At 35.9% G+C, this 15248-nt stretch overlaps 1 protein-coding gene across 1 annotated transcript in view; it reads left to right on the top strand.

The window, feature by feature from the left end:
• The first annotated feature begins 373 nt into the window (after nt 1-373).
• Nucleotides 374-15248, top strand: part of LOC131047703 (exocyst complex component SEC3A) — a 160303-nt gene continuing 145428 nt past the window's right edge. The window contains exons 1-2 of the mRNA XM_057981502.2: nt 374-772; nt 13321-13397. Coding sequence (XP_057837485.2) covers nt 598-772; nt 13321-13397 — 252 coding nt within the window. The 5' untranslated portion in view covers nt 374-597. The remainder of the gene's footprint in view (nt 773-13320; nt 13398-15248) is intronic.

The following is a 15248-nucleotide window of genomic DNA, read 5'->3' as shown; positions in this document are numbered from 1 at the left end:
TTTAACCGATGTAATGATTGAAAATAATAAATAATGATGTATGATATTGTTTCAATTTGAAATGATATTAATGAAGTTTTCAAGATATGTAGTGTGCTATAAGTGAATGAAATAAATCAGATCAGATTATTGGTAGCATTTATTATTATTGACAAAACATTTTTATGTCAAAAATTACTTAAAAAAATCAGAATAAAAATTAGAAATATACATTACAGCATTACATAATAATAATAATAATAATAATAATAATAATAAATGTGGAGGTGTATTTATTACAAATTTCAATTTGTTTACATAATACCTGCATTGTAAATACCTATCAGCGTGCGCATTGCACGGTAAATGGTAGTACGATTGCTAGTTTTATCTTTGAATTTCAGAAATATTTATATTTTTGAATTCCACCACTTCTTTTAAACACGGAAATTGATCTCACGACACGTTAATGTCCGACTTCAGCAGGAACATGGATTTTGTCGCTCTACAGCTGGAATTGGACCTGTAGAAAGATCTGCTCATATTTGATTTCCTGTATCCCTTGCCGATTTGATACAGGCCTTAAAATTGGCCCCAGAATACTCACAGCGGCCAAAAATGATGAATTCTGGAGCGGGCGATGAGGAGGTTGTCAAGGCCGCAGAAATGGCACTGCATGATTCGAAAGAGAAAGTGGTATTGGCGGTGAAGGTGTCAAAGAGCCGAGGGATCTGGGGCGTCTCTGGTCGCTTGGCCCGCCACATGACTAAGCCTAGGGTTATTGCTCTCACCAGTAAGTTCTTTCAATCTTATACCCTCGCTTGCCATCCCCCCTCCTTTTTTTAATTTTCAGTTTATTGTAGTTAAGTTAATTGTGGGTGTTGTATGAGCGATTGGCACCAATCATCTTGGAATTGGGCGATTACAATTAATTATCCCGAAATCTGTGTATACTATCTCTACTACCCGTAACTGTTTGTAAGGCCTGCCCAAGTTTGCCGAAATCGAATGATGACAATTCGATTTTTTTTCGTCCAACATTCGGTTGAATTATTCCTATGATATATTTCAAGCTTCTGCAATCCATATATTTTAGGAAAACACGCTTCTAGGAAAAATTGCCTACAATTCTTGTTACAAATCAATGATTCGGGTTGCCTTTTGTGGTTGATCACCAGGATGTGAGAACTTTTTGAATCATCCCAGAATTTTGTTGGATTATTTTTCCCGAACTGTAGGAAAGTAACTGGTAATAATTAAATGGTCCTTGCCGCTTCCTGTAATTTCTGGTCAGTTGATAGTTGTAGGTCTTCTGACAAAAAGATACGTGGATTAGGTGGTAGTTTGGATGACTTTTCTTTCATTTTCACTACATTCTAAATATTTTGCTTCTTTTAAAATAATAATTATTGGAAAAATAAGCGTTAGGAGTAATTGTGTTTATACCATTACATTTTGAGCTCCAGTCTCTTATTCGGCATGATTATTCTTGAAGCTTGTTCTTCTAACGTTAAATTGACCATGTTATTAATTATATATGACATTTGTCATTCATTTTGAAGAAAAAGTGTGACTCAAAATGTTTGTCTGAACAAAATCATGTCATGCAATTTTGAGAATTTATTTTGTTTTTAACACAAATGTCGCTGGATTTGAGGCCACGGTTGGAAAGTACATGGCTAATTTTGGGGTTTTCAAGTGTGTGGACTCTCTCTACAGAGTCTTTGTTTGCTCATCTGTCTGAAGGTTAAGATAGTCCTGGAAAGGTCTAAAAAATTTCCCAGAAATAAGATGAGAATAAAGATATGTAGGAAATGAGGATGGGGGCAAAGCATTATGCTATTCCACGGAAAATAGAAATAGAAAAATGTAAATCCATGTTATCAAAATAAAATAAAGCAAATAAAGCCATGTAATGCTAGAGATATTTTTGCAATGGAGAATTTTACTGTTTTAGTAGGCTAAAGCAAGTGATGTTTTAGAAGCATAAAGCAAAGCTTGTGGCCAATAGAGACTTGTTAGAATGTGGGTTCTGCCGTGTCTGTCCATTTGAAATGCTACTCTTTGTTAAGTCACGGATGCCATAATGTATACAAAATCTTTGAAAAGAATTCTATTGAAATTGCACAACCCATTATGTAGAAATTGTACAACCCATTGTATCATCTCAATTGTTTCACATGCTTATCATTCAGCCAATCAAGGGGGGTTTAAATCTTAGTTGGAGCGTACTTAACTCTTTACTTGCTAATTATACAACCTAAGTACAGAACCTCGTTCTTTGCAGAAACCACTTTTTGATTCCTTTGTAATTAAGGAGTTTAAACTCAAAAATTCTAAAACAATGTTTTTTTACTTTGAACGGCCTTCCATACTTTTGCTATAGACAAGGATATTATCAAAGAAACAGAACGATCTTCATCAAATAAGGCTTCCTGGATTAATTTGTTGTACCATGAAATTTGGTAAATTTGAAACGTATCACTTGAGTACAAGCTATATGCTATCAATATCATATCCATAAATCAGTAGAACGTAATCATGGATGAGAAACAAGATACTTGGAAATGACATTATCTTTATTATAATATTAACATTTGGAGGGTATAGTATCTCAATACATGGACAATGCAATACATTTAAAATCAGAGTACTCCCTCATTAGTTACACATGATGTTCATGTAGAGTTGGCTTTGAGTTGTATATAAATCATCAACAGTATTCCCACTATATAATGTGCCTAGGCACGTGATATTATGATGTAAATTGACTACTCCATACCCATTATAACAAATTTCACGTAGGTTTATCATGTGCATAGGAAGTAGACTATTATGATATTATAATTTATATGCGTCAGTTTTTGTTTGGTCATCACACTAATTTTGGTAAATATCTAACAATATTTTCATGTAAACCATTGAGATTCCATTCTGTCATTGGAAGCAATATGTCAATTGTTTGGAGTAGAATCTACAATGTTGGTTTCTTTCATAAGGAATAAAACTCTCTAACAAGGTTCCTTCCATACTAGTGAGTTTAATTTGATTAGGATGCAAGATACATGTCCAATACCTTAATGCCTTATAAAAGATTATTTCTTTTGATTTTAGGTCAATGAACTATTAGTGAAAAGCTGTTTTGATACAACAAGTTGTTTAAAAAATTGAAATGAAAGTTAGCACTCAATGCAATACGTCTTCTTATTTGACATGAACAGCAACAAATAGGCAATCATTCAAATGCAAAATAATTATATAAAATAGTTCTTTTGTGGCCTACAATTGCAAATAAGCTATGGTGCATATAAGATTTTTTTGATTTGAGTTGGTGACACTTAGGGCTTAAATGGTTGCACTTGTTTATAGATTGTTTGTGTTTGAATCCCGATCACTAAGGAGGTTTCCGGAGATCCACTATGGATCTCCACCCCTAGCGTGTGCTGCTATAGTGGTTATACCTAAGGTGGATACTATCTAGTTGAATTGGAGAATTCTTCAACAACAAATGAGAAGAGGGTTGTCTAATGCTGTGAGTACTTGCTTTTGTCTGTTATGGTAAAATCCCAATACCATCATCTTTGCAAACTTGGTATAAGAGTTTTTGTTAGGAAAGGAGTCTCAACCTTGCATCCTAGTTTTAAGAAAAATAAATGCAATTTTGGGTTATAGAATACAAAAGTGCAATTTTTAGGGCTCTAGAAGTTGATTTTGGCCTAAAAAAGATATTGAAATGGGCTGTAAATGGAGCGAGTTACATTGACATGGATCTCTTCAAAATCTTCAATGTAAATAAAAACAAGTTCAATTGGTTTCTTGGATCAAAAGTGGTGGCCTCTAGAAGTTGGGCCTCCCACATTGGAAATGTAAGAGCATTGATAATGCATAAGGGAGTTTTAAGAGGGAGTTACACTTGTTGACCAACTTATGACAGATGCTATGACATGTCATAAGACAACTTTGAATGGAGGTAATGGAGCCAAAATGGAGAGCCCAAGTTGGTGATTGGATTATGATAGGTGAAAGGAATATGCTATTTGTAGCATATGGACTCATCTTGGGATTTAGGCAGTGGATTTTGACTAGGAATTTGGGCACCACATGTTGGGTGGTTTTAGCCCATAGTTTCCTAATTACCATTTGATAGTTTTATATATTGCTTCCCTATTGATTGGTAGCTTGAGATGGATGTTTCATTGTGAGTTTTGTATGTACTATTATATGCCATAATGCTCTCGAACTCTTGTTGGTACTCTTGTCAGGGCTTAGACATTGCAAGTAAATTGTAATTATTTGGTTGTTATATAATACATTGAGTTGCTTTGGAGTGTGGGTTTTTTTTTTCTGTCTTGAAAGAGTTTTCTCCATGTATATCACTGTGTTATGGTAGGTTTAAAGGTGATATAACAATGTTGGTGCATATTTATTAGTTATTTTTTCATGACTTTAACCTCCTATATAGGTCGTACCAATCACAACATAAGGTAGGTGTACTACTTCAGAGTGGCCGTACTATACCGTTAAATAGGCCACACTATCTACATGCTAAAGTTTAGTTGTACAATACCCAGCCTAATTAGACTCTTGCTGAAGTTAAATAATATCATTTGTTGTTGGCATTTTGTGAGTTTTAGTGCTGATTTTTGTCAAGATCCTTTTCAATGTCCAGGCTATACTTTACCCTATTTTGGCTCTACTCTTTAGACTTGGGTGTGATTTTTCTAGAGTTGAGTGCTGCTTTTTTTTCTTTGATATGGGTTTATTTTTGGCAATGGCACCTTTTGCTAACTGTAGACCGCAGTTTGGCTTTACTAGGCTGATTCTACTATCACTATCATTCATTGAAGTGGTCTTTCAACTCAAGTTGGTCATTGCAGTTCTTTCAAAGTTGATTGTAGCTCCCCATCTATTTATATCACCTCATACAATAGTCAGATTCGTGTTTGTATTGGAGCAACATTATTTTGGGAGAGTACAATGGTTCAATCAATCTACTTGGGCTATACATTTCTAGTTCAATGGGTTTAGAACCACTACTTTGCATATCAATAGTTTCCCCATTGGTTTTTAGAGTTGTCTTGAATACATCCAGCTTCTTTGTCCTAACAAATTCATTATAGCATGACAATATTTTACATTTCTGGTATTTGAGATTAATTCAATTGTGATGTAGCTGTTGGTTTGAAGAATAAATCAGTTTTAAGTTTGTTGTTGTTGGATTTTTTTTGATATTCAAATATTAAACTAATATTGTAATAATTGGATGGTTTACTGCTAATAGTTTGATTATTATTGTTAAAGCTCATATATGATTCACTGTTGGATCCTTGCTATGTTTGTAATAAGACCATGGTCAATTTAATTCTTGGATCCACTTTGTTTTCTTATCATTATTTGCCGATTTGGCGTGAACAAGAATTAGACGATATAGTCTACCATTTTGGCATTGGCGCATTTTTATTTGTATCTGCCAGTTTGACATGATCAGAATATGCATATCATTATCTGCCATTTTGGCATCGATCTATTTTGTTTGTTTGATAGTATTGTAAATTGGTTGGATAGCTACCAATAAGTTGTAATATACACCCTTATTTATTTATTTTTGGCGTATTTTTTCTGATTTGAGTTTGTTTTGGTCATGCAGAAAGAGGTGCAAAAATAGATATTGCATAAACTATTTGCAGCAATGATTTAAAACAAAATAACTCTTTAAAACACAATATTCAGAAATACGCACAACCAACAATAGTTTCAGATTTGATTTCAGAATTTTGTTTACAATATATCAGCAAAATGAATGCTACCCAGATAGCCAAAATGCTTCAAATACACAATACAAGCGTACCCATTAATTCTGGAAATGCATGTCTAATTTTACATTAAAATCTGCAAACTGGCATCAATAAACTTGGATGCCACTCCTCAAAATCTCCTCTAGAAGCCACGTCTTGGATATCTTTGAGTAGGAATGCCCTAGACACCTCCGAAGCAGCATTAAACCCTCTGCAAAACCTAGCCGCCACTCTCCACAAATCCCACGCCACCTCGTAGCGTGTACAACCAGCAAGGAAATTGGTATAGCTGGGAAAAAGTAACAAATGAACAATAAAATTTTCAGTAATCTCTTCTCTTCTTGCCCTTCAAAATCTGCACTTTGAAATCGTTTGAAGAACCAACAAATAAATCTCGAATAAAGCCCAATGTGATTCTTGAATGAAACCACCAGTCAATCTTCTAGGTTAGATCTTTCACCAACGAAGATGTTCTTTGTAAGGGTTTTCATCCTCATAAAGCCACAGGGTGAACAAGTTCAATTCAACAAAGTTCTGTTTTCAATATCAAATCCATACATGATATAAAATGAGCTCCAAAAATGCCTTTTATTGACCTCCAAAAGCACACGCCCCTTTCAGAGATTTGCACTTTTAATTTATTTTATTTTTTCCTTATGTCTCCCAAAGTTGGTGTCCACTTCAAGGTGTTATCTTTATTTAATTTATAAGAACTTATTTCCCTTAGGCGCCCACTTAGTCATTTTATTAAATTAAATAACGCTAAAGTTAAATATTTAATTTAACTTTTTACCGTTATTTAAAATAATTGCCTTGGACCACATTAAGTGTCAAAATATTATCATGAAATGCATTTATTGACATTTAGTGTTATTTAATTGTCACGTACTAAAAATAGTAAAAATGGACAAATTGTCTGAATTCACTCCTAAAAGGGTGCGATGCAAATTCCAACCAATTGAGCTCGAAGCAACACTTTTCATCACTGAATAAACTAGATTGAATACCTTGAGTCCCCTAACCCTATTTTATTAGCCTACGGGAACCCGTTGAATAGGCTAATGGTCACCAAGTTGATAGTGCTTAGGAAGGGGACATCACAGTCCCTCCCCAAAATTGCTTGCCCCCAAGCAATTGCAACTACGGATTTGACAAAAAAATTTCATTTTCCCATGCAGCATCCTCTACTAGCAAATTCTTCCACTTAACTAAATACTCTTTGATAATCCTTTTTGGTAGAGTACGCTCCTTGTAGTCAATAAGGGCTTTTGGAACCAAGATCAGTTTCCCCAACTCATCTAATGGTGGCAACTCTAATAAAGGAATCACATTATGCGCAGGTGCATTTTTGAGCCTAGACACATGAAATACATTATGCACTCTATTGTTAGCTAGTAGCTTTATCTCATAAGTTACTTCTCCAATCATTTTGGAGAATTTGAAAGGACCATAGAATTAGGGTTTAAGTTTCTTCTTGAGAGTGGATTGTCTTTATGGTTGAAGCCTCACATAAACCATGTCATCCACCTCGAAGCTGCACTTTGTACGATGCTAATCGGCAAAACAGGTTTTCCTTAAATGAATTCATGATGTCGTGGCTTTCTTGTCATAGATCACTTGCCTTAGGCACTCTACTATCCCAAAAGAGCATAGCAACAAAATTAGGAGCTTTGTACCTATACAATACTATGAATGGTGACATCTTGGTAGACATGTGATATGTAGAATTATGGTAATATTCTCCAAGGTGCGGCCATCTAACCCATGCTCTTTGCTGTCATGAATATAATTCCTAAGATACCCTTCCACCCATTTATTCACTATCTCTATCTGCCCATTTGTCTATGGGTGATAACTATTGCTGGGAGTGAGCCGAGTCTCGCTCAATCTGAAAAGTTCCTGCCAAAAGAGGCTTAGGAACTTGCTGTCCATGTCATTGCTTATGCTCTTGGGCATCCCATGAAGTCTGAAAATCTCTTTGAAGAACAAGACAACTGCCTATGCTATTGTGTACCTTAGGTAGCCCACTGATGAAGTCCATGGAGATGCATTCCCATTTTTGATTTGGAATGGGTAGGAGTTGTAACAAACCAACTGGATAAGTATGTTCATTCTTGTTTTGCTGGCATGTGGGGCACTCTCAGACATACTTAAGGACCTCATTTTTAAGTCCTTTCCATGTAAACCTTTCTCGGATCTGCTTGTAAGTCTGGAAGAATCCCGAGTTAGCTATAGGTGCATCATCGAAAGCCCTTTGTATTTTCACCTTATGTCCTAAATTAGGCACCAAATAAACCCTCTCCTTATAAATTATCAGTTCATTAATCATTGAGTATCTGTCATCTTGTATTGCCCTCTATAATACTTGTTGCCCATGAGTCCTTAGCATACTCTACTAAAATCATCTCCTTCCAATTAGCAATAAACTCAACTAGTGAGTACAAGTGGGGTCTCTTAGAAAGTGCATCGACAACTATATTTTTCTTCTGCTAAACATACACAATGCCAAAACTATATGCTTGAAGTCTACTGACCAATTTTTGCTGTCTATCATTCAAGTCCTCTTGATTCATGGTGGTCGGTGTTAACAATGAACTTGCCTCCCTTCAAGTAAGGTCTAAATTTGGCCAAGGCATGCATAATGGCCAACATCTCTTTGTCATATATGGAATAGATTTTCTCCACACCTCTCAACTTCTTGCTTTCGAAGGCAATTGGGTGCTTTTCCTACATCAATACTATTCCTATCCACTTTCTTGAAGCATTACAGTCCAACATAAAGGGTTTGGAGAAATCTGGAATAGCTAACACTAAGCATATAGACCTTCTTTGTATGAAATGACCAAAACACTTTTGTGCTGCATCGGACCACATGAAAGCCCCCTTTTTGGTTAGATTTGTCAAAGGAACTGCAACCTTTGAGAATCCTTTAACAAATCTCTTGTAGAATCCACATAGTTCAAAGAATCCCTTAAGTTGAGAGAGATTTGTAGGTGTAGGCCTATCAACAATTGCCTTAATCTTCTTAGGATTAACTCTCACACCTTCAGGATTGAAAGTTATGTCAAATAACACTTAGACTCCTTGGCGTACAATGACTCACTCTCTAATACACTCAAGACCTTCTCAACATGCCTCATGTGTTCTTCCCAAGTTTTGCTAAAAATCAGGATATCATCAAAAAGTTAGAGAACAAACTCGTTGTTTGCGGAAGACCAGATTCATACATTAATGAAAAGTGGTTGATGTATTAGTCAACCTGAAAGGCATCACCAAGAACTCAAAGTGCCAAAAATGACATCTGAAATTTGTCTTCTCTATATCCTCTTTCCTCATTTTGATTTGGTCTTATCCTAACCTCAAATCAATCTTAGAAAAATAGCAAGCCAAAATAACAATTGCCAAGGTAGAGAAGTTATGTCATGCTAAAATAACACTTAGACTCCTTGGTGTACACTGTACAGTGACTCACTCTCTAATATGCTCAAGACCTTCTCAAGATGCCTCATGTGTTCTTCCCAAGTTTTGCTAAAAGTCATGATATCATCAAAAAGTATGAGAACAAACTTCTTGAGTTATTTGCAGAAGACTGGATTCATACATGACTGAAAAGTGGTTGGTGTATTAGTCAACCCGGAAGGCATCACTAGGAACTCAAAGTGACCAAAATGACATCTGAAATTTTTCTTCTTTATATCCTCTTTCCTCATTTTGATTTGGTGGTATCCTAACCTCAAATCAATCTTAGAAAAATAGCAAGCACTATGCAACTCATCAATTCGAGGAATAGGATACCTTCTCTTGATTGCTTTCTTGTTTAGAGCTTTATAATCAATTCACATTCTTATTGTGCTATACTTCTTAGCTAGCACTACTGCAGAAGCAAAAGTGCTCTTGCTAGGTCTAATGTGACCCATCTCTTGTTAGTTTTACTTTCAGATTAACAATAAACTCAGAAAATAGATGTTTGTTGTTAGGGTTTTCAACTTAGTAAATGATAGAGGGCAAGCAAGCAACCATATGGAATGAGACAAGACACCATTACCTTGGGAAAACCTCCTAGGAGGAAAAACCCAGCAAGAAGAGATCCTAGGATCTGATTATGAATTATACAATATTCTGATTACAACACTTATCTCTGATTGCTGTCCAAACAGCAAGTTGCCAAGGTGATAGAGGATGATGCCCTAGCTGTAGATGACCAAGGAACAAATCAGTAGAAGATGACTTCAACAGGTTGAAGCAGAATTATAACCAAATGTCCTTGGAGTTCGCCAAAGAGCAGATTCGCCAAGTGTAGGAGAGCAGATCGCTAAAGTAGAAGAGCATATCGCATTTGCTGGTAATGTGTGAAATGAATATATTACTTCATCTTGAAGTTGTTATATATATATCTTCCCCTTTTGGCGGTAGACATCTAGGTCGGCTTGCAACAAAATAATTTAATATTATTTTCTTAATTGCCTTTCCCACGTTTGGTATTTGGGTCCAGCCCTATGCCTTAGGACGTTTCATTTTGGGTGTTGAGACACACAATGTGGCGTGAGAGAGGGCCCAGCCCTAAAGGGTACACGTTACCCTTTGAAGAGATAAAAGGGCCCAGCCCTTAAGGGCGGATTCCAATGTTGCCTTAGGCAATTGGAATCCGCTCTTCACCCTAATTAAAACCAACATCTCTAGTAACTCTTTGATGGCCTTTTCAATTTCGTCATTATGCGTCTTTAGTTGTTTGTAGGGTGTAGTAATCATTGGTTTAGACCCCTCGTCTAACTCTATAACATGCTCTATGCCCCTCTTTGGTAGAACTCTAGGTGGTATACTACTAAACACCTTTCTATGCTTAGATACCAATTTCTGAGTGTTCGGATGATAATTGTTCTTTTGCTGCTCTGTGACTATAGGCATTATGATACACTTTGTTTCCCATTCCACCTTATCATGTATAATTAGCAGTTCCTACATATATTTCTAACTGTTTTCTCTTGATGAAACACTGTTTGCCGTCCCAACCTCTGGTATATCTCAAATATGGGGAAATGAGTTTATTTGCTATTCTAGTAGCATTTGGAAAAAGGAGTGGAACCAAACTTATCTCTTACATTAACCAACATTAAACGTATGTGAGTCAGCAGAAATCCACATTTAATTTACAGTTTTACTTCATTGCTATTCTTATAGCAACTATGTGGGAAGTGAAAGCAAACTTATCTACCATATCTTTTACATGAACTGACTATAAACTTGTGTGAGCAGCAGGAATTTACATTTAATGGAGGTTTACTAATTTTTTCTTCTTATAGCAACTATTTGGTGAGTGAAATCAAACTAATCTACTGAATCTTTCCCGTGAACTGACATCAAACATACATGAACCAGCAGAAATTTACATATTGTGTAAGTGAACAGAAATTAACTTTCTTTGTTCATGTTGGGTTTGTAAAAGCTTTCTTTGGATCATATAGCAATATGTTGTTACTGTTCAGTGTCAGTATGTCATTTCTATGCTTTTTTGTGGAAGACATTTTCCAATTTGTTCATGTTGGACAAAATTTGTTTCCATTATTTTAGAATTCTTGTGTTTATCTACTGAATCTTTTACATGAACTGATGTCATATGTGAACCAGCAGAAATTTACATGGTATGTAAGTCAACAGAAATTAACAGAGGACTAAAATTGGGTTTGTAAAAGCTTTCGTTGGATCATGTAGCAGTATGTTGTTGCTGTTCATTGTTAGTATGTCATTTCTGTGTTTTCCAATTTGTTCAAGCTGGGTATAATTTGTTTCCATAATTCCAGTAGTTGATCAATGAGTATTTGTTTTTTTATAGATAATATAGCTGTGGGTTCTATAAGGCCCCATACCCAAATTAACATGATTACATATTGGCAGAAAGCCATAGACACTATATAAAAAGACCAAAAAGAGATGGTCCTGAACACATCATACAAAAAGAGTACATAGAAGCTAGCTAAAATAACAATGGGGCTAGGCCGCAGTCACCTCATCATGTCTGTCAACTATCTCAACACTTGGCTCACAAGAGTCTCTCTGTTCAGCATGAAAATCCCCATCCCAAGAAAGGGCAGGAAGAATATAGAAACTGGAAATAGTCAAATTTCTATCATGCAGTATTGACCTTAGATTATTCAGCACAAGGGTCAGATCCATACAAAAGATTTCCAAATTTGCCACATGGTGAGCAACAGTAGCATACCCATCCTCAATGCCTGGTCTGTTTCTTCTGAACTTCCACACCCAGGTTGGGACCAGAATGCTCAGCATTGGAAATTTTGTCAACTTTGCAAGACATCTGATGAAAGGGATAGAGAGTGAAGAATCCATGTCATGATATTGGATCCTCCACCCTAACTTTGAGTTCTACCTCAAAAGTCAGCAAAAATTGAATCCTAAAATTGGAAAACCCATGATGCTGTCAGGCTATCTTCACCAAGCACATTCTTAAAACTCTGCAGAATAACATAATCCGCAATATGAAAGAATCTCTGCAAATGAGCATCAGACCCCAGCCCCATAGACACAATATCTTGACATCTCCTATGTTGCATCCTTACCCAGCCTACTTCACACACTCAAACAATAGCTAAATACAGACAGAATGGCCACAATCTTAGCATTGCAGAGGATATGAAGCCACTGCAAGTCCCTCTTCACAACAACCAAGCTGCCTGCACATATTGCTGAATACTACACACTACCACTTGTTGCAAGTACATCTCTACTGGCAACTACATCTTTCGAACACAAGCTAATACTTGATATAGTTTACCAATGACAAGTGGATGTAAGAAGGTGGGCGCATACATGCAAAAAGAAAATCATTTGTATATATGTTTTTTAAAGACCATTCTTTAGCATCATCACTAACCTTGGCCGAAAAAGGAAACTTTTCAATATCAAGGTTTCTAAACCTACTTAATCTTCTCCCTGAAGCAGTACTTAAAAACCAACCTGGAAGTTATTTGCAATGATTTTATTTTCTTTTAAAATACTCTTAAGGTTCCAGTCCATAATCTGACCATCTAAACATCCATTAATGATTAGAAAAGAATTGCTCTTGATGGCCAGCTGCTTGCAATTCACTGATTTGGCTAACTTCATACCTTTCCAAAAGTGCCACTGCTTCAGCTTCGTTATTGGATTTGACTCCAAGAAAATAGGAACCATCTTTAACAAACTTGCCACTATCCTATCTTAGCATTGCCCATGCATGCACACAATATAGATTGCCTCTTGTAGCACCATCAAAGTTCAATTTGGTATAACCTAACTTCAGGAGTCGTTATTAAAGGAAGCCATTGTTTTGTGCATACAGTAAAAGTTGTCTTTCTGGCTTCGGTATGCTATAAATCGAAGCTTTTAAGTCAAAGAGAATTCTTGCTCTCATTTCTATAAAGAATACTTGTTAATTTCTTGTTTTGATGGTTAACTTGGGCTTTGGTTTATAAGAAAGATATCGACCTGTTTATCTCTGGAAAGCAGCCTTTTCTGGTTTTGACGCTTTCTCACCTTTATCATATTGCAGCAAGGAGCTCTGATACAGGTCAGAGAGTCAAAGCTGATTTACATGTTTTGAAGCATACCTCAGGAGGGGCCCTTCAGGTGATATTCTTAAGTACTTCATATTTAGTGATATGAATATTAATTTATTCTTAAAGAATGAATAACTCTGACATCTATTAACATCTTCTACTGTAGTTCATAACTCCATTTTGTGATTTTTGTTTTTGATGCCATGAGTATTATAATCCATGAGTTTTGCACACCTAAAACACTTGAGAATATTTAAATATTAAAAAATATTGATTCCTCCACCTCAAATCCACGTTTGTGCTCATTTGATTGATGTATACATGTGTATGTGATCAAAATAGCTTCTAATTGAAAATTCTATTGTGTCTTTAAAGCTGATTTGTTAAAGGGTGCATGGTAAAAGTTATAATTCTTTAAAATATATTTATATTTCAGTGCTTTTCAATTTGCTAAGTCTGAGTGTTGAGTCTGACTGAGTCAAAAATCAGTTTGCTGAGTCCAAGTCTTGTAACTTTTATTCAGACAATCTTTCTTAATCTCCTATCTGTGAAGTGATCCATCCTCATTTGTTATTATTAATACATCTATGAATGGAAGTCTCATGTTGTTGACCTTTGTGAAGTGGTTTGACGTTATTTATGAAAGCATCTAGATACTCTCTACATGTGTCCCATATACAATGGGAGAGAGAGGGGAGTTCATGGCTCCATGTTCCTTTTGCTCATAATTTTGTCTAAGAAATTGAAGTAGACCTAAAACAAAATTTGACAAGGCTTGGTGTATGTAAGTTTATTAATCATTGTGATATCTTCATGAGAGAAATCTTTGTGGAAAGTTACACCACATCCAAGCTCCCAAGTAGTTCTCGATCCTTGACTTGTTCCTGAAGTCTATTTTAGAAAGTAGTGGTGTCCTTATGAACAAAGACATGTTAACAAGAAATAGTTTCATTTTCTTTTCTAGATTACTAGCTAAATTATATGTGGGCGATTCCATCATATCCACCATAGTAAAAACATTGGTGAGTACTTGTGAGCTAGGTAGGCTAGGCAAGTTACTCTTGTAGGAAAGTCATGAGAGAGTACTTGCTAGTTAATCACCTAGAAACTTTTGATAACTAACCAAAAACTCACATGACTGAAAACTATTGGCCACAACCTAGGTTGCTGGTTCGGGTTCGGGTTCAAGTTTGGGTTCGTTGGTACGGCAAAATTTTGAAATGGGGTTTGGGTTTGTTAGTACAAAAACATGTTTTATATATATATATATATATATATATATTGTTGGAATACAATGAATCCAAGAACACTGAGAGGGGGGGGGGGGGAGGGGTGAATCAGTGTTCTGCCGGTAATACAAGATTTTATCTTATTATAACATATACATATAAACCAGTAAATGAAGAAACATATAACATGCCACATGAATGAACACCATAACACACAGAATTTATACGTGGAAAATCTCAAAGAGGAAAAACCACGGTGGGATTTGTGACCCACAATATTAATTCACTGGCCATATGAAAGATATTACATAGCATGGGGGCTTGCACATGCAGGAAGGCACACTGCCTAGAGCACACTACTCAACACAAAAGAGTCTCACTGACTACAAGCTTCTGCTGAGATAAAACAGTAATGGTGAACTCACAAAATGCATCTGCAATGCCAAAAAGAGTTCCGACTTACAATACATACAAACAGACTGACTTATATACCCTCTACAAACAATATGCCTTATTTCGGCTTACAATACATTACAAAAGATATTCAATGTCGACACTATACAAAATGATTTTACAAATAAAACTTTTTGGATCCAGAATGATGTCGGCTTTACTGAAGTGCTGGATGCCGGTGCCGGTGATGACCCTGATTACTCCAATGCCGGTATCTGCCGGTGTATGCCTTTAATGCC

Source organism: Cryptomeria japonica, chromosome 4 (assembly GCF_030272615.1).
Source record: "Cryptomeria japonica chromosome 4, Sugi_1.0, whole genome shotgun sequence".
Lineage (NCBI taxonomy): Eukaryota > Viridiplantae > Streptophyta > Pinopsida > Cupressales > Cupressaceae > Cryptomeria > Cryptomeria japonica.
This window is presented reverse-complemented; position numbering and strand designations above follow the sequence as displayed.